We start from the raw sequence: 23,254 nt of genomic DNA on the forward strand, positions 1-23,254 counted from the left end.
GGATGCTGATGATGTGGACACAGATGCACAACCACGGTACACCTGTGCCTCACATTTACAGTTAACTCTAAAGCAGAGTTATGGCAGTGCCTGTGAACACTTCATAACCAGAAGCTAAGCTAACAGCAGCATGGGGTGAGTGGCATTATGGTCAGCAGTCCCAGCACAATACTTCTAATAATTTTTCAGCACTTGTTTTTCATCTCTACTTTCTCATCTAAATTTGTCTGTCTTCAGCTTTCAAAAGCTGCATGAGCTCTCCTTGGGACATAGTAGACAGCAAGAATCCCTGAGTAGTTGGTAACCCATGCTTCTTGCAAGAAGCCTCCTTGCTTTGTCACTAGGAAAAGTTAAAGCCCACAGATTAGCTCACTGTCCACTTACACACCAGTTACTTGATACAGAGCTATTATAAATGCGTTTGAGGGTTGCTGGAGGTCCTGCATGATGAACTTAAGTGTACCCAAATCCATGGTAGAATGGAGGGGTGATTCCACATTCCCTCTGTGCTGCATGGCACGCAGCAGTATTTGCACAGCCTCATCAACAGAAAAGTAACCACATTAAAAACTCATCTGCAGTTGTTTTGTAGAGGCTGGTCCCTGGTCCAGCAGGGACTCTACAGCTCAACACTGTAATGGAGGAAGACACTGGCCAAGGGGCAGAAGAAGAGGGGAAGTGAAAGGTGCCCTTGCAGTCACAGCCTGACCACAAACCCCTACCCTTGGCTAATTAATTGCACAGTCAGTGCCAAAACCCTATTCCTGCCCTGCTAAGTTACGGCCATTTTAAACCATATTTTCCTTCCCTGGTTGTTTGGCAAGAGCGTGATGTTCCTAGCTTTAAATACAGCTATCTAGGGACTCCTAGAGAGACATTTATGTTTAATATGTTTTTTCTTTCTTTTGGACTCTATTCACAAAGCCAGCAAGGGTAAGAGCTATAAAGCTGATATTTGGAAGAGGAAGGGGGGTTTAAATCAGAACTAGCCTTTCAAGGAATTTTGGTGAAACAACAGAATTGGAAAGAAAGACTATAATGGAGATAGAATTTCCTTGGTGTTTGAACCTCCATGTAGAAAAAAACACCCTGCTTGAAACAGGCCCAGGATTCTTGAGAAGCTGATGGAAGTAATGGAGTGTGACATACATAGCTGGGACAAGGAATCTACTGGAAGGAGCAAGCACAGCATCTCTAACAAATTGCCAAAACCTGCAGATGGCTGACACGGGCAATTTCCTCTGAACTGAAGCTACAAGCAAATGAAGTAGATGGAAGGCTGCTGAAATCATGGAGGTAACACTCTTCTGAGCTGGTATGTTAAATGACCGAGCAGGCAATGTTGAGAACACCTAAGTTATCAAGAGCTGGGAGTAAACATATGTCATATGAATGTGCAGTCACCTTTGTTAAGATGTTCACATTAAAACTGAAGCACCTCACATGGAATGACTTCAAACTTTACCAGGTAAATTAACTCTTTGCAATATAACAGGTACAGCTTCAAGGAAATCAAACACTGCTTTGGAAGGACGTGTGGAAATCACGCTTTGTATCCCAGCTTCAGGGCAGCAATTCTTTTCACACCAGTGACTCTCAGCACCACAGAGGTTCTGCTAACTCTTCCAAAACAAGGAATGACAAAAGTTTGTGTTAGCAAATGATCTTTTCCCATTGCAGAACCTGATACCAGTATCAGACTTTGACCACCTTTAGTGTTGACCCCTCAGCCTGTATTGGACTTGCATCACAAGTGTATGCCTGTTGACTGTCAGAGTGACCAGGAGCTCTTGCTTGCCAGGTTTTATGGTACAGATTTTTACTGGACAGATGAAGGCAGCTCAGGAGAGTACACAGCCTCCTAGGGATTGGGGCCAGAGATTGTTCTGTACATGATGCTCTCGGAAAACAGGGTGAGAGGAGAAACAGTGGACATGTGTATTTGGGATGGATGCAGCAGACTCAGAACCACCACTGAAACCACCTGAGAGGCAGATGTGTTACTAGAGAAGCCGTTGAAACAGAAAACTGAGGTATTCAGAGATCTGCCAGCATCAGCAAAAACTTTGCCCCAGCTGCTGAGTGCACCTACTGACTTTGGATCAGATGCAAGAGTTCGGAGCTTGCCAGATCCCATCCAAAATGAAAACTCCAAATGATTTTTCACTGATGACCCTTTAGTTGGTTTTAAAAAAAAACCCCACAACAAAAAAAAACAAAACATACCAAACAAAATCCATTTATGCATTTTAAAAATCAACACAGTAGATAACCCCAGAGTATTACAGGCCGAAGGTGTGAGGAACTGTAAATAAGGTTTAAGTAGAATGCATGAGAATATACAAAGAGATACTGAGAACTAGCCAACAGTCAGCTAGGCACAGTTCTTCTCTGTAAAACTCAGCAGGGGGATCTGAACTCCATCTTCCACCAGGATAGCTCCGGTTCACTCAATATTTTAACATTCAGAGAAAAGAATCAGTTCCAAGAGAAGGAACCGAATTAAAACCAGCCCCTATAACATAAATAAACCCCAGGCAAGTGGGTTCAAAATTTATCTGGGTGGCAGGGTAGCTCTATTCTTGCACTAATGGCTGCAAGAAACTGGTTTAAGCAAATAGCTCCATTAAAAACGTTCATGGCATTGTTTCATCAGAGTGAAGAACCATAGTGTTTTCCTGCATAGGGGAAGGAAAGTACCGTTGCTTTATACAGCTATCAAGGTCCTAATTAGACTACAAACCTATCTTCTGAACAAGATGGATGTGCCTCCTGCTGCATCCCAGGTTAAAATATTTCTCTGCTCCATCTTTTTTCTTGTGCTCAGGAAGTGATCTGGGAGACAGAGTGTATGAAAGACTTTGAATGTTTACAGCTTCTATGCCAAAGTAATGTTTAAATACAGCAGACCACTGCTGTACCTATAAAGTGTAATACTAACTCAGGTGACAGGCCCTTGAAACTCCTAAGCAAAGAAAAAAACCCCAAATCTAAACATGGATTGACAGTGATGTGGCCTGACAGAAATATGTTTTGTTGACAAGAAACAAGAAGCTGTTCTCATAACCATGCAGTGAGTGAAGGGTGCACAAGTTAGAAAGTTTGTGGAACTGGCATATTTTTTCCCTCCCCTCAAGTACAAGTGGCTCTCCTGCTGCAAGGTAATTCCTTTAACACCTTCATATTACGGAATAATTTAATGAATGATCAAAGATACATTCCATAGACAACAGGATTTTCCTAAATGTTATCCATTGCTAAGGGGAAGGAGGTTAGATCCAAGAGACTGTCATTGATCTTTAGGGTTGTATTTCTCTACCAAGATCATTAGACAACAGATAGTCAAGAGGATTCAAGAGGATCCAACAGAAGTAGGAGCTCTGCCAATTGTTATAGTCCATTGGAAGAAATGTGCCTGTGAAACAGGCAAACACAAACTGTACCATGGGAGGACAGGTACTACCAGCAGAGAGAAAAATAAATGGTAACAACATACAGTCCAGTGGGGGGCTTCCTTAGGAACCTCCTGAGCAATCTCTACTGGGACAGGGAGGGACTCCAAATATGATGACAGTCTAGAAATGCACCAACTGAAAAAACAAACAGTTCATCTTATTTAGCCTTACAGAAGAAAGGTGGAGAGGAAACCTAGTTTTGATCTATGCATGCTGCATGGGGCAAAGTGCAGAAAATGAAAATTAAAGGAAAAGATTCAAGTTATCCTACAACTGCATAAGAAGTGCAGAAGCATTAGTGTTAGTAATATATAGGTATATATTAGCAGCATGTTAGCAAGGTATGTATTAGTATAGTGCCAGAGTTAAGGCAGAAACAAAAAGGAGTTAATTTTCAGAGCAAAGAGGTTTTCTTTAAGACTAAGTTTGTTTAGGAAAAACTTATACACCTGCTTTTATAGTGTACTAAGCTGGGTAGTTTGGTCCTTACCCTACTGTTCATATAACCTAGAATATAAGCACCTTAAAGACACTAATCAGGTAAAACTTACAGATATGACTCCATCCAAGGTCCACAGCAATACAATGAAAGGATAATAAAATATGGCAACTCAGAGGTTTTTTTGGCAAACATTTTATAGTTTTTATATAAAAATCTCAGTAAGAAACCAAGCAGAATATCTGACGGAAACATCTGCCTTACAAGTTCAAAAAAAACCTCACAAAAAAAAAAAGGAAAATAAAAGAAAAAAATGTAAAAAAAAGTAAAACCCCAACCCCCCATAAACCTTTTTAATTATAAACCAGAATATCAACAGAACACTTAAAGTAATCTCAGATTGTTTGGCAACTCATCACATCATAACAAGAGACACATTTGATCATAAGAAAAGTTTAACTTTATATACAATTTCACTTGAACATTTGCTCTTACCAGAGTTAATATACATTAAAAAAAGATTCTGGCAATAATACCAGGTTTTTCTTTTTAATACCTGCGTATAAAATGTAACATAAAATGCTGACGCTCTACAGTTAAGAAGTGACGTTTGATTTCAATGGGTCCCTCTTTGTTGAAAAAGACAAATACTGAAAGAACAGGTGTTTAGTTGCAAAATAAAACTGTTTCATTTCAGGGTAGTGTCGGCTGACTGGATGAACCTAACCTAATACTATTCCATTTCTTGCAGTTGGTAGTAAATTCACAAGTGAAAATATAATCCAGTTCAGATTACATTTTAAATTTTATACTTTGTCACAAGTGTGAACAGAAAGGAGCCCGGTCCCTTCCACTATGCTAAACTACACTTTAATGCATGCGAGAAGAATACTTTACCAACTGTCTGAGCAGATTTGAAAGACCTTCAGGTTCTAGACAGCCCTGGGGAAGTGGAAGGGAAGTTTCCTACTGACGTCTGCATAGAATGTAAAATATATAATTAAAAAAACCTAAGGTATATACTAAAGTTTACAGACCAATGCTTTCCATATAATAAATAAAATGTTCATCGTCAATTAGATTCATACACAGAGTAAAATACAACCTATTTTTACAAGTTTATGTACAAAGTGTATTAGTAGGCCCAGGGGTGCCTCATGAGTTGGAAGCATCTGCATTAGCATGTCACATTGGGAAACTCCAACTTTCCAAGTCAGTGATAAAATATATAACTACTTTGTTTTTAATTCAGATACAAAGTAAACTTATTTTTCATCTGAAATAAATGTACATAATATTCCATATAAACAATAGTTTATAAAGCTGTTTAAAATGTAACTTAAAAGTACTGCATTGATTAACTTAGAGCTCTGAAACAAGCACGTGCAAATCCCTTTGCTTTAAAAAGAATAGAAGCACAGATGTTTTTTCTTTTGACTCTTCCATGAACAGTACTAGCTGGTAAAGATTATCGTTTTGCTTTCTTCACTGGTGTCTCCTCCGTTTTCTGCTGGCTTTTTCTTCGTACCACTGTCGGGCTGTCTTCCCTTTTACGCTTGTTGGACTGTGCCTTCAACCTGAAAGACATATTAATAATTATTTAAACAATGGTAGGACATGTAAAACAGAAAGGGTAGTTGGGCACAAATGTCTGGAGGACAGAACTTAACTGGCCACCTCTGATGAATGACGAGTACATGTTACTTAGAAGTTTACTACTAAGACATCATATACCAGTAGAGACCACAGGGAGAGCTTGCACATCCGCATCATATCTTAGCAAGATACTAATTTTTTATGTTGGAGAGTGCTCTGGGTGTAGAAGGAGCTCTTCTCCTTCCTCCACTTTCTTTTGGAAAGACTTGTGGATTATAATGGAATATAATGAAATACATTATCTTGTAACCCTGTCTCACAAAGAGAGCAATAGTGGCATACACAAGGGGGAGTAAAGGGCAAACATCACGTATATATTTAAGCATCCATACATCTCATCTCTATTTAAGCATCCATATTTCAGCTGCAATCAACTGTTAAATGTGGCTTAAACTCTTGGCTATTCATAACCATGCAAAATAATTAACATGAGGTTAACTGTGAGAGTCGATCAGTGACTGCACGATACACATGTTCCTGAGGTTCAGTTTGAAGACACTGTCACACTTCAGAGTGGATGACAGCAAAATGTGTTTGACATATAACCCATTTTACAGGTAAACTACAAGATGAACAGCGACCGTGAATCACACTTATTACTCCCTTGGGATTTTACACTGTGGAAAAGAGGGAAAGGGGAATATTTTCAAAACTTGATATAAAAACCTCTCAGAGTCTTTTATCAGCTTATCTTAGAAAGACCTTTGAAGCTAGAATCATGTCATCATATGTTGCTTTAACCTGAACTACAGCTGCTCTTCCTCTCATTCAGGAAAGAATGACAGCTCAAGTTAAAATGCTGCATAACAGCATTTTAAGATTCTCCCAAGAGGTTTCTGAGGATGAAATAAATAAAAAAAAAAAAAATAAATTCTAAGTCTTTCAAAAGTTAAAGAAAGCAAGAAAAAGACGCAAACAGAAGAAAATCCTTTAACAGCTTTTACGCATCTCAAAATAACAGAACAGAGCAAAACTATAGTGCTGTTCAGATTCTTGAAGCAGTACATTACATATGAAGAAAGGATCAATGTAGTGGCTTCCAAAATAAGTAATATAAGAGGATTCAACTTCAATACTTACTGTGTCAACAGAGGATATTTATTCATTTTTGAGTCACTTGGAGATCTTTTTTTTGCTGCTAGGTTCTGTCGGGTTTTAGGAGAAACTGAACTTGGACTGCTGCTTTTAGAAGTTGCACGTGTGGTTGGCTTGCTGGGCTGCTTTCTGTAATACAAAAGAATGATGAATGTATATATAACAAAATACTTTTACTAAGTCACTTTCTTTTTGCATTCCAAGTGCAGAAAATATAGATTGCACAGTATTTGTAACAAGTAAATCAAAGTTGCCAAAAGAAACAGGGAAATAGAAAAACCCAAACCATCTGCAATGCTTTGAGACAACAAACTGCAACACTGAACATCCATTTTCATAACAAATGTTGAATCAAAAGGCTACTTTACAGACAATATTTAACTAAATAAAAAACCTAGTTGCAAACTGCAGTAATTCTGGTACATAACTATCCATATTTTAAAAAAATAGCTTGCAGTGCCAGGAGGAAAACAAAAGCAGCAATGGCAGCAGCAGCAAAGAGAACCTGATTACTGACTGTAAAGGACAAACTCACTAACTTCAGCATCCACCAGTTCAGAAATATGAAGAACTCATTACTGGAGATCAACTTCACAGTTAGTAAAACAGGTTACTTAAGTCAGAAAAACTGATAATCCATCAATGCTGAAGATGCAGACCCTTCCACAGAATTATTCCCAAATGCTGCTTATAAAATGCAGACTGTTTACAGCACCTTGAGATGCTTCGTTAGAAAAACAGTATTAGAAATCTGAGGTGCAATCCAAACAAATCTATAAATAAAAAAGTTGATGTTTCCACATTCATTTCATTGGAATGAAAACACTAATATCTAAACTTTTACATGAGACTAAAGGAAGTCTCTTTGCCTTTACCAAAACAAAACTGTTGCTTACTAAGTGGCAGTAGCAAACCTTCACAGTTTTTATTCAAATGAAGACTACTTAAATACTTTCCGATTTAGCTCTGAAATTATGAATTCAAGAGCATACTGTGGACAGTGATTCAAATAAGCCCCACAGCCAACATATATTATGATCTCATTAGGTATGAAGTAAGTCTGATGAATTTACACTGTGAATATAAAAAAAAAAGCCTGAAGTCCTCTTCTGGAAAGCAGCAATATGAATTAGAACTTCTCAAAGCTGATACTGAGCTACGCTTCCACAACAAATATCCTAAAGAAAGGCAGAGTTACGCTAAGGGAGATGAAAAACAGCTTCTTGAAAACAAAACTCTTGCTACCACACTAATCTTTTGCAGTACGAGGAGCATTCAGATCACTCCACTAGAAATTAAATCCTCTAGTACTGTAGATTCATGTTTTTAACTTTGATAATAGTTGGAAAAACAAATAGACCTGGATAATTATATTTTCCACCTTGTTGCACCTCCAAAAATGAAACGGTGAATTGCAGTCAAGTCAGAAGTCCCTTTAACCTATCAGAACTAAGTGCCCTCACGCTCAAGTTCCAAGACATCACTAGGATGAAGACTGACAACAGAATCAATTCTTACCTACTAACATATCCAAGTCTTTCTACTGAAACCCTAACAGTTTTTCCAACTACCCTTTTTTTGTCTCTTCATACCTAGAAGAGCGGTACTAGAAATACAACCAAAATTATTTGGGAAGCTCTCATCAACTTAAGAAAAAGTAAGCACCAAACAAACCCCTGAACACCCCCACAACAACTGAGAACAATGTAGAAAAAGCTTGTTACTTTGGTTATCTATACACAGACAGTTACCTTTGAGCTTCTAATCTTGTGGCTGATCTTGTTGTGGCCCCGGAATGTGCTTCATCATCTTCCTCAGCATCTTCTTCCTCTCCTTCCTCCTGCTCTTTAAGTTCATCTTCAGAAGATGTTAATTTCCGACGTTTTCTTTCAGGCTCCACTGTTTCTGTCCATGCAAAATTTTACACATGTGCTATAATTTTCCAGAAGTCCTCCAAAAGGACATAGATGCTTAGTTTAGAAAAGGTATTCTAGTCACAAATCCCACTTTAAGTAAGTACTTTTCCATTTCCTTTATGCTTCAGCATTTTTAATTCACACTTGTTTGACTTAATCTTGCTAACACATTCAACAGAGTTTACTTATGCAGCTCATAGCCAGAATTCATGGAAAATTCATGAGGCTTTATAGAAGATCTGGGATGTAGCAATTCTGACATGAAATTACAGCAATTTACACATATTTACATAATATTTACACTAGATGTAACTGAATGATTTTTCCTCAATAAAGGAAAATTGAGTAAAGCTTATCTTGTTGCTATTAGTAAACAGAAAGGCACAGTAATATCCTCTCATTCTGTTAGGAATAGCAGAGTTTCTTTTTTTTCCTTTACCAGATTCCTCTGATGGAACCAGAGAACGCCTGGGCTTTCTTCCCCTTTTACGCACAATCATTTCTGCTTTCTCAGCTTCCTCTTCCTGAAAAAATAAAATGAAGCACATAAGGCAAGAACAGTTTAATTTAAATAGAAGACAGACACTTTTCCTTACATGCTGCTTATAATCTTATAAATTAAGATGAGTACACTTACATTTGTTGTTTCTTTCTTATTAGATATGTCTGTACCTAAAAAGGAAGGAAAGAACAAAACTTCATATAAACATCACAGAACACGTAATGTTTTTATCTAATTTAGAATATGGCTTTGTTGTATTTTGCTGTATAACAGAGACTGGGACAATGATCAATTTTATGTTTTATTTTTTTAGTAGTAAGGCTTTATACGGCTGACATTTATTGCTTTGTGGCATATGCTGTTTTGTTTTAATGGAAAAGCAAAAGTTACTTACCCCTTTTAACTACTGTGAGGCACTGGCATAGGTTGCCCAAAGAAGTGGCAAATACTCCATCCCTGGCAGTGTTCAAGGCCAAGCTGAACAGAGCCTTGGGCAACATGGTCTAGTGTGAGGTGTCCCTGCCTGTGGCGGGGGGGGTTGGAACTAGATGATAGGCCCTTTCCAACCCTAACCATTCTATGATTGTTATTAATCACAGAAAATTTTAGTTTGGAAGGAGCTCCTGGAGTTTATCTAGTCCAACCTCCTGTTCAAAGCATGGCTAAATTAACAGATCTGATCATACTGCTCAAGATCTTGTTCAATCCAATTCCAAAAGTTTCCAAGAACACCGTCCCTCCAGGCAATCTGTTCTAGTACTTAACTATGCCTGTAGTGAAGCACCAAGATGGCTATAGCTCAAAAGGACAATATTTAAATGCTGTTTAATACCTCCTATGCAAATTACCAAGCATGACTTTTGCTGCTGAAGTACTTCTTACTTCCAGTTCAGTGCTTCTTAAAGACTGGCCTGTGCATGTTAAAATACATTTATAAACCCTATGATCCACGTTTCAACCTGATCTCTCTCCATACTAGATGCTTCCCACTTCTACCTTTACTAAGTCTCTGATAACAAAGGAATTATTTTTCAAAGCTTTTGAACTTTGTCAAGCTGAATTATGTGTAACACTGCAAGTATAAAAATCTTTAGCAATAGAAGGAGAGAAGCAACTTAAATGAAAGTGAATTTTATACCTCTTTTCCCTGCCATAAAATTGCTGCCTATTTTTGTTTTCTGAAAGGTACACAAAAGATGACACCAACTCTAAATCCATCACCAATCTGACTGGTAGAATAAATAGAAGAATATGAATGTAATGGATCAAAAATAGATCTCAAAGAACAGGGAGATATTCTTGATTTCACACATGGTTTTTAGAGTTCCCTTTTTAAGGCCATAGGGAAAAACTTACATGAAAGCAAACGAAATAAAACACAGAGATTTAACTGTTCAATACAGAAATGCAATAAAACAGGACTGACAAATGTATTAAGTATTTTACACAAAGTAAATCTAACATATAACCAGCATTTAGTAGTTCCATTATGTTCAAAAGACATACAACAAAATTCTAGTATGTTTTGGCAAAGTTGCAGCAAAAAGGTTTTTGATTGAAGAATACGTAACTGGAAGACACACCTTTCTTGACAGACACAACTGTCTCTTTAGGTTGTGAAAATGTAGTACCTTTGCTTCAAGATAAATATAATAAAGATAAATAATACATAAATAAAGATAAATATATAAAGAAATAATAATAAGCTATAGTATCTAAAAATCTTACTGTCTTTTAGTAGTCTTTAGCAACTGCTAATTAGTGCAAAACAATTTTAGTTTCAATTCCAGTGTCAGTGTTACAGGAGGATGCTGCTTTCAGAAGCCAGATGTCTCTTAACTGCACAAGTTGTACTGACTGAAAAGAAATTCTTTGCTTCCCACTCTGCATGCAAGTCTGTCACCATAGCAAACAAGGGTTTGCTATGCAGAACATCCAGAAATTACCAGAATAAGTGAACTGCAGAGAGAGATTCCACTTTGTTTTCTTTTCACTGCCAGGGGTTTTCAACCCCTGTTCTCACATGAATACTAACATATGATGAAAAATTTAATAAGACATTTCATCCACTTTATACACTCTTCTTAAAATTGCTGTGACATCAGCAGCCTTTTACCTGGAAAATTAAATGTTACTTAACATGCTACATTAAGCTTTATGTACACAGTCAGGTGTCCATCCTTTGGAACAAAAAGCAAAACAGAACGCACTTCTACACCTTTCTCACATTCTTGTCTGTTCCCTTTGCAGATGACAGAAACCAAGAATCACACAACCAGCTAACTCTCCAGAGACAATTCTGAAGCATATGGATTAAAGCTGACATTTTAACAGATGCTGAGAAAATGGGAAATAGTCCATATGTGAGGTGCTGCCAGGTTATTTTCTCTGTAGAAACCTGAACTTTTGGAAACTCGCAGAAGATTTGAAGACTTTTTTTCCAGATTTGTTGCACGAATGTTTGTATTTGTTTACAAGCCATTTTTTAACCTGCCTTTCAAGTCTGTCTGCTTCCTGAATGGATTTTCAAGGCTATTTTATGAATGGCCATAATAAAGACAGGCACATTTAAATATTCAACCAGTGCAGTTCAGACTCCATACACACAAAGAATTGACTGCCACCTAAAATTCACCACAGTTTGACCTCTCACAAATCACAGATGTCTGAACAGGAAGAGAACTAGAAAAGTATCTCACTTTACTTGGTAGCAGTTTGAAGCACTGAAAGTACATTTCTGCCTAAAGTTAAGCAATGATCTGAAGATCTTAGAGCAGTTGTGAAAAAGGAAAAAAATGTCCCTCAAACTATCACTAAGCTCTTCAGATACATATCTACAGATAAGTCAATTGACTGACAGAATTCCAAATTTTGAAGCAGTTAATGTATTAAGTGTGATTGATAACTGCTGTATGAAAGAAACCAAGCAGAAATGGGAACCAGTCTGATGGGGTACCTACCTTCCTCAAGCTCTGCCATATGCTTATCCACATAAAATAATTACTTAGTATATTCTGCAATGCATTATTTAGCACTTAACAGTGCAGCTGCATCTTTGAAATTAGCTGCTACCAAAAGCTGCTCATTTTTACAATTAAAAACTCAGTAGGAATTAAGGACAAATCTTCACTGCTCTGTTTTTCCACATTGATAATACTGACTGCCAGAGATGATGTTTACAAAGAACGTGTATGCTTTTCTATTTCTTTCACGCTTATTTTATTTATTAAAGCAGATATCATTTGCTTACCTGTTTGAGGTGTTTGAACTCTATTCGCCAAGATAGGAAACTGCAGCTGAAATAAAAAAAAAAAAAAATTTTATTAAAAAAAAAAGAAAAAAAAATCAGAAAAACCTAGGATTATATTACACAAACACAGAAACTTGTTCCCATTCATAGCAGGACATATCTGCATATCTAGAACCCATGATCATTCTAGTAAGCATACAGAAAGTTTGCACTGAGTTTCTTAACAGCAGCATGCATTTTTCCATTTATGATCAAAATTTGCAGTGGGTCAAATCAGCCCATAAACCAAAGAAAACATAGCAGCTGCAGTAACCTAACTGACACTATAGTCGCTGCAATAAAAGACAAAGTTCAGAGCAGTTTGAATCATCTACATTTCTAAAAATGTAATTATCAGCAATACAAAAATACTTTAGTGCAGTCACTTTATGTGACACATACACATTTGCAGAGTTACGTATCACCAGAATATTGCATTTATACAGAATGCAGAAAGAACTATGTGTAATTGCATAACCTCCTATGATGACAGTCCAAAAAATCCAGGTGCTTTCATCACTGAACAACTACACTGGGATGTCTATACTTCCTTTGAAGTAGCAACATGTTATCAAAGCAGCCTAGGGGAAACTGTCATGCAAAGATAGTATCTCACCTTACAGAACCACTGTCTCAGATGGAGGGCAGATATCGCTCCTCTTGGAGCCAGCCTGTAACTGACTGACACACCAATCAGTCATCACTGAGAAGTACAAGAGCTTTAAAATAGTCTAACTAGAACAAGATGATTTTGTTCCAGTACTGAGGATGCCAAGGTATATCTATTTCTGAGGAGGACTTTAAAATAGTTTCCATTCCTATTTGGAAAAAACAAACACCAATCCCAACAAGCCTCCCCTTCCCTGAATAAAACAAAACAAAAACCCCAAACCCCACACCAATCCAAATTACATTTAATTAAATTAATACTGGGGGGAAGAGGGATAGGAAGAAGAACTGATTAGGAAAGATTAGGAATTGTGAAACAAAGCTCCACCAGACCCACAGAAGGGACAGGACTCAAAGGGCTGCCTGAAATGCTGCGGGGATGGAACAAGCAGGGATGAGAGAGAACTCCTGCTATCTGTAGCTTAGGTGACTACCCAAACTTCCAACAGCCATACCTGATGCCTCACTGGGCAGGCAGACAGAACACTCAAGTTCCATTACAGCTTCATTTTTAAAATCACATCTTTTCTATGCAATAACATTAATTCTGACATAGAGGAATTCCCAGCAGAGAAGCCTTCCACCAGAATAGATCAACTAGTTATACAATGCAAATATGGCTAATCCATTACTACCCTGCACTGTAATCCAACTGGATTCCAGAAACAATCCCAACAGAGTACCTCCTTAGCAGGGAATGTACTTCACAGGGGTTAAGGAATTAAAGTATTGCTGAGTTTTAAAACAAAGAGGTATGTTTTATGAGCTCTTCTTAAGTTACTACCACTCACATCTCTATCCTTTCAATGAGCTGTACACATGTCAATATAGGTAATAAAACTGCATTACACAATACTTTATTTTACAGATATTAAGAGCTATTATATGATAGGTTCAGTACAGAAAAATACCTCAAGTTTTTTAAATCAAGTCATCCTTGCCCTTCAGGCCAAAATTACTCTCAGCCCAAATTAAAAGAATCAGAATTTCACCCTGTGTACAAGTATACTGCAAGCCATTTGAACACCTGAATTTTTATTAAGTATGTTGTACTAAATTTGATCCTGTTATTTGCTATGTTCCAACTTAATATTACTTACAAAGTTCAGTTGTATTAGGAGATACTATTAATAGTCCTTGTTTGCTTGGACTGAACTCAGTTACCAAGTTTTCCATAAGATACTTCTGAAATACTGTTAACTGTGAAACAAATAAATGGCTCTTGAATTACTGTGTTTAAATGCACCCAAATAAAATAAAGGCACTTACATTCCCAGTGCTCATATCAGCTTTTGACTCCCCACCTGAGGGAAGAAATATGAATTCAGAACTTGAATGTCGTTATTTTCCTTGTTCTGACATACAGACATTATGAACTACTTACCACCAGGCTGTACAGCTTCAAGAGGATATTTACGAGGCCTTCCCCTTTTCCGTTTCACTACTACAGGCTGATTTTCCTATTAAAAGTATAGGACAAAAATATTCTAGTTACTGTAACTGTCATTTAGCATTTGAGCAATATAATACAAAGATTGCTGCTGACTTCATAATGGAATAATGGCAGAAGTAGTGACTGTCAGTTGAAAAACACAGATGAGGCAGGAAGAGACTGCCTGTTACGAAATTCACTGATGGAGCTGAAAAGAAACAAAACAACACCCAGTTATACCAAATTCTCCATGGCTGGCCTCAGGCACAAAGCATGCCTGACAAGACAGCGCCTTCTGCCTCCTTTCCCCCAACTCTATCACTTGATCTCACAAATACTGCTAGCTTACTCTATATACCTACAACCACATCTTTCCAGTCTTACAAGAACAACAAACTTTACACATTGTGAGACCTTAACAAAATAGTACATGGCAGAGGTTACATCTTATAACAGTTGAGTAAGTGCAATGAAACAGCCAACATCCTAGCTATCCCAATATACGGATTAGTGACATTCTCTATAAAAACAAGGCCTTTAGTAAAAAATGCCCCTTACTTTCAAGTTTAAGCTCTGAAAGATAACTTTAAGCACTGAATATGATCAGATGTTCAGACCACAAAATCCCAAGACTTTCTCTTGTTTACAAGGAAAGAACATGAAGTCCCTCATTTAGCATTAACTGAAGTCTAGTGATGTCTCCTCCCACAACAGATCTTAGCAACCCAAGCTTTGAGGGAACAAATGTAACAATTTATTCTTTAAGTTTTCTTCCACTTCCAAATTAGAGGCAAAAAAACCCCAAACGACAACCCAACATCCTTATGAGAACTGTGTCCATTTCTAGGGGTCAGCAACAAATTTATCTGTAGGGTTCAGACATTTGTTTACAGCCACCACTGTAGAATGTCACAAGTATATGCTTAAGAGATAACATGAAGAACATTAAATTTGTTGAGTGATAATATTTTGGTAAAGCCAGGTCATATTTGCTAGTGCCTAAACTGTCCACATCTTAACTACGGGGTATTCAGAAAACATGATTTCTATACAAGACAGCTCTATAGAATTTCTTTCTATACAATTTATAAGTACTATTAAATGTAGGACGGGATTTAATTCTACTTCAATAATCAGCCACTGACATCTTACGGTCTGTAAGTTTATGCTTTGTGACACAGAATTACATGAGTCTTCATTAATTTACAGTACCAAACACAAATATTCACAACTATGCTGGTCTAGTCAAAGTTTTAATATTGCTGTTAACAAAATCCAAAGTATTTACTTTCAGTGTGGACCTGCATTATCTCAGTTTGATACCATGAACAAGAACTCACCTCTGGAGAATTTTCATTTGATTCTAGATCGTGCTTTTCCTTTTCAGACATTTCCTGTTCACTGATAAATTCATCTTCACACATACAAAAAAAAAAACAAGAAGAGAGAAACTGTACACCTTTGGTTTATTATGCAAAGAGGTACAAGCCACAACCTCTGCACTAAAAGCATTATTTCGTTCTGTATTCTGAAGTCCCCTAAAAAACACCCATCAGAAATAAACACTATTTACCTTTCAGCAACAGTACACTGGTCTGCCAGAATGCTTCCCTAACACTAGATGAGTTACAGGTCTCCTAATTTAAGGCAAAAACAAAAGCTCAAGAGCATGACCTGCCATGAAATGGTAAGAGAAACACAGTCCACTATTCAATTGTGTCCCACATTCCGCAAAACAGGAAGCTGATATATGCCCACTGCAGACTGAAGTTATATCAAAGCCAGTATTAACACTGCGGACACACCACATTTTATTAAATATTTTAGTGCAATTAGTAAGTTAAATATGACAGCACAACTTGCTTGCTCTTTCCTGCTTAGTTTCTCTACAGAAACAAACAGGACTGATTTTGAAGGTGAATATATTTATTTGTGTGTACATATACACATGCATACATAAACACACACACATATATATAAATTATAATAATTTATAATATTATAAAATATAGGTAATATATAACATACATATATATATCCCCCAAGTGGAAGGACATATCTTATTTGTGGTCAGTTAGGAACAGTTCTTGTCACATACCTGAATTTTGCCATTTCCCTATCCATTATCTGCAATCAGCTTTCCTACCCAGGGCACATGCTGAAGTAATAATGAAGTGGTGACAGCATAGCATAAACATCAAATCTGCTCTCACTGTTAAAGGAACTGGGACTAATGCATTATTGGATAGCAGTACTAGAACAGACAACCACTAGAGAATACCTCAAGTATTTCCTGGGCTCAAGTTCCTAATTTCTCACAGAACCATTCAAATGCAAAGAAACTATCATTCAGTATGGGTTCAGAAAATTGCCCAAAACAGTCTGTTTCATTACCTTTTTCTTCCGTAGTACTTTTAGGAGGTGTATGCACTACATCAATTTCTCTGGACACTTCTGCTGTATCATCTGAAATAACTTCCTAGATTATTTTGAAACAATAAAGGAAAAAGTGTCTTACTACAAATTCTGTCATTGTCAGTTACTTACACCAAAAAAAAACCCAAGCCCCCAAACCAAACGACATCCCAATACATGAGTAATTATTTTATTCATCAAGATTGTGTAATGTCTCTCAAAAATTTTGATGCTGAGAAGCTTCATCAAAATTAGTGGGTTAGGAATATTCCATGTGTGCTTTTAAAAGAAACATCTGCTTTGACCTGAATTCCTGTTTTGACTTAGAAGGATCAGTGCAAAGCCAGAATTCAGGTAAAGTTCAAACCCCTCTTGCAGATCTCAGGTCAGTATGACTACTGAACTGACTGAACTGATGCTGAACTGACTGGACAGCCAGGATCCAGCAACGGTTCACACGATCCCAAGCTCCTTAATGATATGCAAATCTGTCCATCACACCTCAAGGAGATTCAGCTGCTGTGCACAGCAAAACAGACCCCTGCCTTTTTTTAATTGTCTCCCCCTTGAAAAGTGTGTTAGTTCTATAGCCAGTTATTTTGTATTCAACAGGCAATGCAGAAGCAGTTTATAGTTAATGAAAATATCTCCCAAAATAACCTGCTAGAGAAATAAACCTTACAACTTCCATCTTATTTACATGACAACTGTGGAACATTACGAAAATGTTCTTGAAGATACCTTTATGTTATCAGGTTCTGTTCTGGAACACTGACTTTCTTCATCGTCTTTTCTCACATCCTGAGCAATCAGCTGGTTGCCTGTAAACAGAAACAACAGTTCAACTGTTAGAGAAGTGCCTTCTGTGTTTGTCAGATTTTAATACCACTTTCATATCAGCTCATTACCGTGATTCAAAAGATTCTGAATAGTAGCACCTTATTTACAAGAACAGAAACTTCTACTAACCCCTCTCCAAAAAGTGAAGGCAAAACAATCACAAAAAAGAATTCCATGTTTCTTGTACTTTACGGGTGGGTTTTCTGTTTGTTTTTAAATATAAGATCAAAATTGAAATGTGTCAGGTACCACATCAAGAAATGAAACATCAACTTTAACTAACTTCAACTCGCCCAAAGAAAGCAGCTAATGCTATATGGGACACTAGAATGAATACAGCATGGCTTCTAATTATTCACTTAAGCAAATCAAAATTCTTAGAAACAGAATAAATCTATTACCAAAAAAAGATACTAATTTTCCTTATTTTTTATTTTAAACTATTCTTGTCCTGAAAGGACAAAAGCAGTTGAGGGCAGAGCTTGAATAGGCACTACACAGCCAACCACATAAGTATTATGTCAACAAAATGTCTCATTAGCAATGAGTTAACTTTACCTGACTTTAAGCTAAAAATATTTATGCCATTCAGTAGACTGACTTCCTTCTTACTTTTGGCTTCTAGACAGACAAAATGTTACATTAAAACTTAGTTCTTTCCAATCTAACAGACAGAAGCGTCCAGCCAGAATGGAGTAGATTTTCCTCTTATGATCAGGTCTCCTCAGCTTTATAGTCCTTGTGTTTTATGATTTTAATGATTAAATAAAAAAAGTTTGTTCACTGAAGAGCAAAAAAGCTACTGTAATACTCTTCTGTGCATATTAAACTTGTTATGGTATTTTTTGTCAAATATATTAATTGAAACATTGAAGTTGTTTTGGGAAGGACAATTGTTTTGGAGTTTGGAATCCGGATGTTCCATTCCTTCCTCCAAAATACCATTTTATGGCCTAATCACAACAGAACTTTGCTTTTCAACAGAAGAGTGTTACACAAATTGGTACAGTTCTGCATCACTCACATTTTTCTTTATCCGTTGATCCTGAAGATTTACACTGTATTCCTCTAGATCTATGTTCTTCAGTTATTTGGGTATCCAAGTTTTCCACCTACATATAAAACACGATGAAAGGTAACTCCTTACCTTCTTTTTTCTCCCACAAAGTTTCTAAACATAGAAGGGAGAAAGTTTTTTCTACTTACTACTTTCAAGCACAACACACATTAGAATGAAAGCAGCAGTATTATGAAAGCAATTTATTCCTAGAGCTCAAGCAATGCTACTCAAGCAATCCTACTATAGGATAACATCATGAAAGAACTTCTGACTTACTCTATTTTCAGAATTTCTAATTGATATTTTTAATGAGAAAAAGTGAGTTTTAATTAAGCACCCTACCATGTGCTTTAAAAGCAGTTTACCATCAATTCACACAAAATATTTTTGAATTTAAGACACTCTCTGATATGCAGAAACAAAGTATCTCACTAGCATCAGTGTCCCATCAGCTTTACAACAAAGTAATAAATAAATTTATTACCCAAATTTAAGAAAGCACACATTATCTTGTTATCTATGTGTTAAATGTCTTGTTTCTGCTCCATAAGAAACACTTCATGTTTGCAACTTTCCTAGTCATCCTTTTACACTTATAAGCTCCAAGTTCTTGTGAAATCATAGTAGACTGCTTTCAAATAACAGATTTATAGTCCTTATCAAAAGCCCCAAGGAGACTCCCTATTTTTGTCCTGTATTCTCAAGGAGGACAATCAAGCTTCTCTTTTCCACCAGTAACAGTCTTGAAATAGTCACAGACTGTGGAACAACAATACAAGATTTATATCCTGGCAAATTAGACATCAACCTACACAGCTGCACAGTCTCATATACATAAACTCTTAACACACAAAAATAGGATTTTCCTTTTGAGAATATTTAATGTAAATAGAAGGAAATGCAAGTAAGAAAAAAAATAATCACAGAATTAGAGAGGAAGTTTAAAACCTGAGAACTTACATGAAAAGTTTCTTTTTCTAAAGCAACATTCCTCAGCAGCAAATCTATTAAAAAATAATTACAAATATGATCAGAAAAGCTGAGCAAGAGCGAAGTGTCATAGTATCCTCTACTTCACCTCTCTGAAAGGATTCCAGAGTACCTGAAACTATATAAAACTTACTTTCAATATTGGAAGTAAAAGGTATCCAATCTTCTCATTAACAGCATTTGAAAAAAAAAAACAAAATAAAAATAAAGAATATGGATTTCTAAAGTATAGGATAACCGAGAATTACTTTATGGCTAGAAGACACACAATTGTGGGACTGCCATCTCTGAAATATATGGCAACTTTGACATTTCAAATATAGTTCTAGCATTTGAATGAATCAGAATTTGATCCATCACAACACTAGATGCTGGATCATGGAATGAAGTAAAACACAATGAAATCTATGCTGTAATATTACATTTCCAGACAATGAAAGTTTGTGTAATTGTACTACTGAGACCTGTAGCTGATATAGTACACACAAGGTAATTGTTCAATTGCTAGATCCTACTGTGTTTTAACTGATGAAATACAGCCTTTGCCTTCCATATCCCAAAAACATGGAAAATAATTACGGATTATGGGAGCTGATGAATACCCTTCACTTCTGAAAGAACCTGACAACTTTCAAAGCCATTTCAATAAAGAGGAACACAAAGAAGTTGCTCCACTGAGTGCTCTACAAACCCCTTAAAATCTGATTCATAAAGGCTATGAATATTTTAATGAAAAAAGGCTGCTAAAACATTCCAAGCACTTTTCAGCTACAGTAAGAACATACGCCTATGATTCACGAAAACCACTCTACATAAAATTTTATATAATTTGCATCTCATTTCTTAAATCAACATGTTTTAGCAACAGTTTTTCCCCAGCTATACTGCTCAGTTGCACATCTTTCAACTTTTAAAGCAGTGTCAAATGAAGAGCTACATCCTACCCACTCAAACAGCAATGATTTGTTTACATTCCAAGGAATCTTGGACTACTCAACTACTGTGTCTGCTGTTCATACTCATGACAGGACACACATTTGTCTTTTAAACAACTTCCTTTTACGTACGTTGAGTTATATGTATATATGCATGTATATACATATAAAGAGAGATTATTGTGTGGTGGGAGAGAAAAAGAAAAAGCTCTGTACAGAGTTACAAAGCATTATTCTTCAGTGCATGCCATATCCAACATGATTTACACAACAAATGGATTTTTGTTAAACATTTTACATGGAACAAGATTATCACAGCTAGTTCAATCTGCGCATTTTAAAGTTTAAGTACTGTCTGTCTGGGTGACTGAGTGATGTGGAGTGATGCAGTTTTTCAGGCACTTCAAAGAAATCTCACAGTACAGAAAAACTAGTGCAAGTTTTGGCTCTGCTGTCCTGAAAACCACATTCTTCTAACCGATTCTCGGGGTTTACATTTTCTTTCTTGTGAGCAGAGCATGTCTCTTATCACTTACATGAATAGTCACCACCATTAAACCAGGTATGTGAATCTGACCTACCCCAAGGATAAAAAGGAACTCAAGGTTTTATACCAATGCTTATATCTCACCCCTATTTTTGTTTTCTAGTCGATAAACGGTTATTCTGGTATGCACAGCTAAAAACTTGGAAGGATCTTAACACTCTGTCCTTTCATAGCATTTCAGCTGCAACTTTCCATAAGAGGAAATGCATCTTTAACCTCTTTGGACTCTATATGCAGCAGTATCTCTGGTACCTCCTGGAATTTGCTTTAGTTTTGCTTGTTACTCCATAACTGAGGATTAACTCTCATCTGGTAGAGCTGTAAACAACTTTGTCATCCATCTGGAGCACAAAATCCATCAAGATGGGAACAAAGCAGGGGGGTTTGTTTCTGCTTTAGCAGGAAAGCCAAATGATTGCAACACATTTTAAAATATGTGGTTTGGGGAAATGGAGAATTTTTCTTTTTTTGTCTTATCAAAGGCTAACTTCATACATGGAAAAGGAACTACTTAGCACAGATCCAAGTTGACTAACAGAGATTTTCAGCTAGGTGATTACCTACTTAAATGTGCTCTTCAATTTCAGTAGATGGTCAGAAATATTTCAATCTTCTGGACAGCCAGAAAGTAAAAAATAAAATACTTTCCCTGAAGTCTCTGTGGCTTTAGTCAGATAGTACTTACTCTTGTTATATTCTCATAGGGCCTGCTACAACACCCAAACTCAGGATGTTCTAAGGTTATAAAGAAGAAAGCCATTCTTTGGGGAAGTTTCTGTACCTTTCCTGGGCAGATGTTCTTCTATATTTACTGATTTTAAACAGAATCTTAGCAGTCTACTTTTTAAAATCTTAAATGCTTTCTACTTTTCTTTCAGCATATCATATTGGAAGAAAAGGCTGACCCTCCCTTCCTACAAAGCAAATGCAAAGCCACGTGAGCTCCTAGAAATACTTCAAGATTTCTGCAGGCTGTGCTTCAGTCCATCTACACACATATATCAAATCTACAACCCTCACATCATAAGTAATAGTAAAGCGGGTATGAAAAGTAAGCTGCTATCAAGTTAAAATCACCTTTGTGAAACTCTTTAGTATGAAGATCCGCATGTTCCTCTTCACTTCTTGGACTTTCAGGCTGTTGTGGCTAAATACAAAATCAAAAGAAACAAAAATATTGCTGACATCCAAAATAAGTATGCCTTACTCCTTTCTCTCATGTCATGATGAACATTGTCTTATAATGATTTATAATAGTCTTAAAAAGCTTTATTAAAAGAGCAGTAAAAATATTAATAAGGAACAATAGCTGGGCTAAGTTAAATTACTGTGAGCAGTACAGTACCCAACCTTGACCTTAGAGTTAACAGTTTAAAAAAAGAGGTCTCAAGTGAAATCTCAGAAATCCTACTCTGAGCGATATTCAAGAAAGATATGTACCTGCAGTGTGCAACAAGGTATTATGAATTCTTAAAACTCACATGTTTTGGGGTTTTTTGTGTTTTTTTGAATTTTTACTTTTATTTTTTCATTAAAGTTGCAGATCAGGTATATGTTACTAATGCATAGATAGTGCTGTATGGAGTGAAGTGTACTTGGGTCATATCTGGACATTGTATACTCAGCTACAGTACCACATGAACATGCCTATACTGACTCTAGGACCATCTTATGCTGGTAAACAGTACATCTTTTTGCAGGTGGAACTCAAATCAATACATCCCACCAAACTTGGATTTTCCTGAAGTGCATCCCAGGCATCAAAACCATGGTTTAGAACTACTCAGCTGGCCTGCCCTGGAGCTGCAGCCAGGAGCTCCATGCAGATCCACCCTTCCACAGATGCTTGGGAGTCTCTGGCCCATGTTCACCATCAAAATGCTTATTATCAGAGTTCGGCAAGATACGAATACATGGATCCAGTCCTGCATCTGAATGAAGAATTAACTCATCTAGAATCCTGGCTATCACAGGTCACAGCACAGACACACAGAGACAAGCACGTCTTGCTCTT

General features: G+C 36.8%; 1 protein-coding gene across 5 annotated transcripts in view; it reads right to left on the reverse strand.

Moving 5' to 3' along the window:
• Positions 1-4,273: 4,273 nt before the first annotated feature.
• BOD1L1 (biorientation of chromosomes in cell division 1 like 1) overlaps positions 4,274-23,254 on the reverse strand; it is a 37,689-nt gene continuing 18,708 nt past the window's right edge. For 2 of the 5 annotated variants that reach the window (XM_061379762.1, XM_061379759.1), the window contains exons 12-25: positions 22,318-22,387; positions 19,729-19,772; positions 18,733-18,820; positions 17,610-17,689; positions 16,848-16,932; positions 15,794-15,867; positions 14,406-14,481; positions 14,291-14,325; positions 12,314-12,359; positions 9,199-9,233; positions 9,001-9,085; positions 8,397-8,550; positions 6,631-6,774; positions 4,274-5,471 (exon numbers count right to left, since the gene is read on the reverse strand). In XM_061379762.1, coding sequence (XP_061235746.1) covers positions 5,363-5,471; positions 6,631-6,774; positions 8,397-8,550; positions 9,001-9,085; positions 9,199-9,233; positions 12,314-12,359; positions 14,291-14,325; positions 14,406-14,481; positions 15,794-15,867; positions 16,848-16,932; positions 17,610-17,689; positions 18,733-18,820; positions 19,729-19,772; positions 22,318-22,387 — 1,125 coding nt within the window. In that variant the 3' untranslated portion in view covers positions 4,274-5,362. Of the gene's footprint in view, positions 5,472-6,630; positions 6,775-8,396; positions 8,597-9,000; positions 9,086-9,198; positions 9,234-12,313; positions 12,360-14,290; positions 14,326-14,405; positions 14,482-15,793; positions 15,868-16,847; positions 16,933-17,609; positions 17,690-18,732; positions 18,821-19,728; positions 19,773-22,317; positions 22,388-23,254 lie in introns of those variants that run through there. The other 3 variants (XM_061379760.1, XM_061379761.1, XR_009729478.1) reach the window with 3 other exon arrangements.

Source organism: Neopsephotus bourkii, unplaced genomic scaffold (assembly GCF_033783945.1).
Source record: "Neopsephotus bourkii isolate Nb327-2 ecotype Australia unplaced genomic scaffold, CSIRO-AGI_Nbou_v1 NB_1780, whole genome shotgun sequence".
Classification (NCBI taxonomy): domain Eukaryota; kingdom Metazoa; phylum Chordata; class Aves; order Psittaciformes; family Psittacidae; genus Neopsephotus; species Neopsephotus bourkii.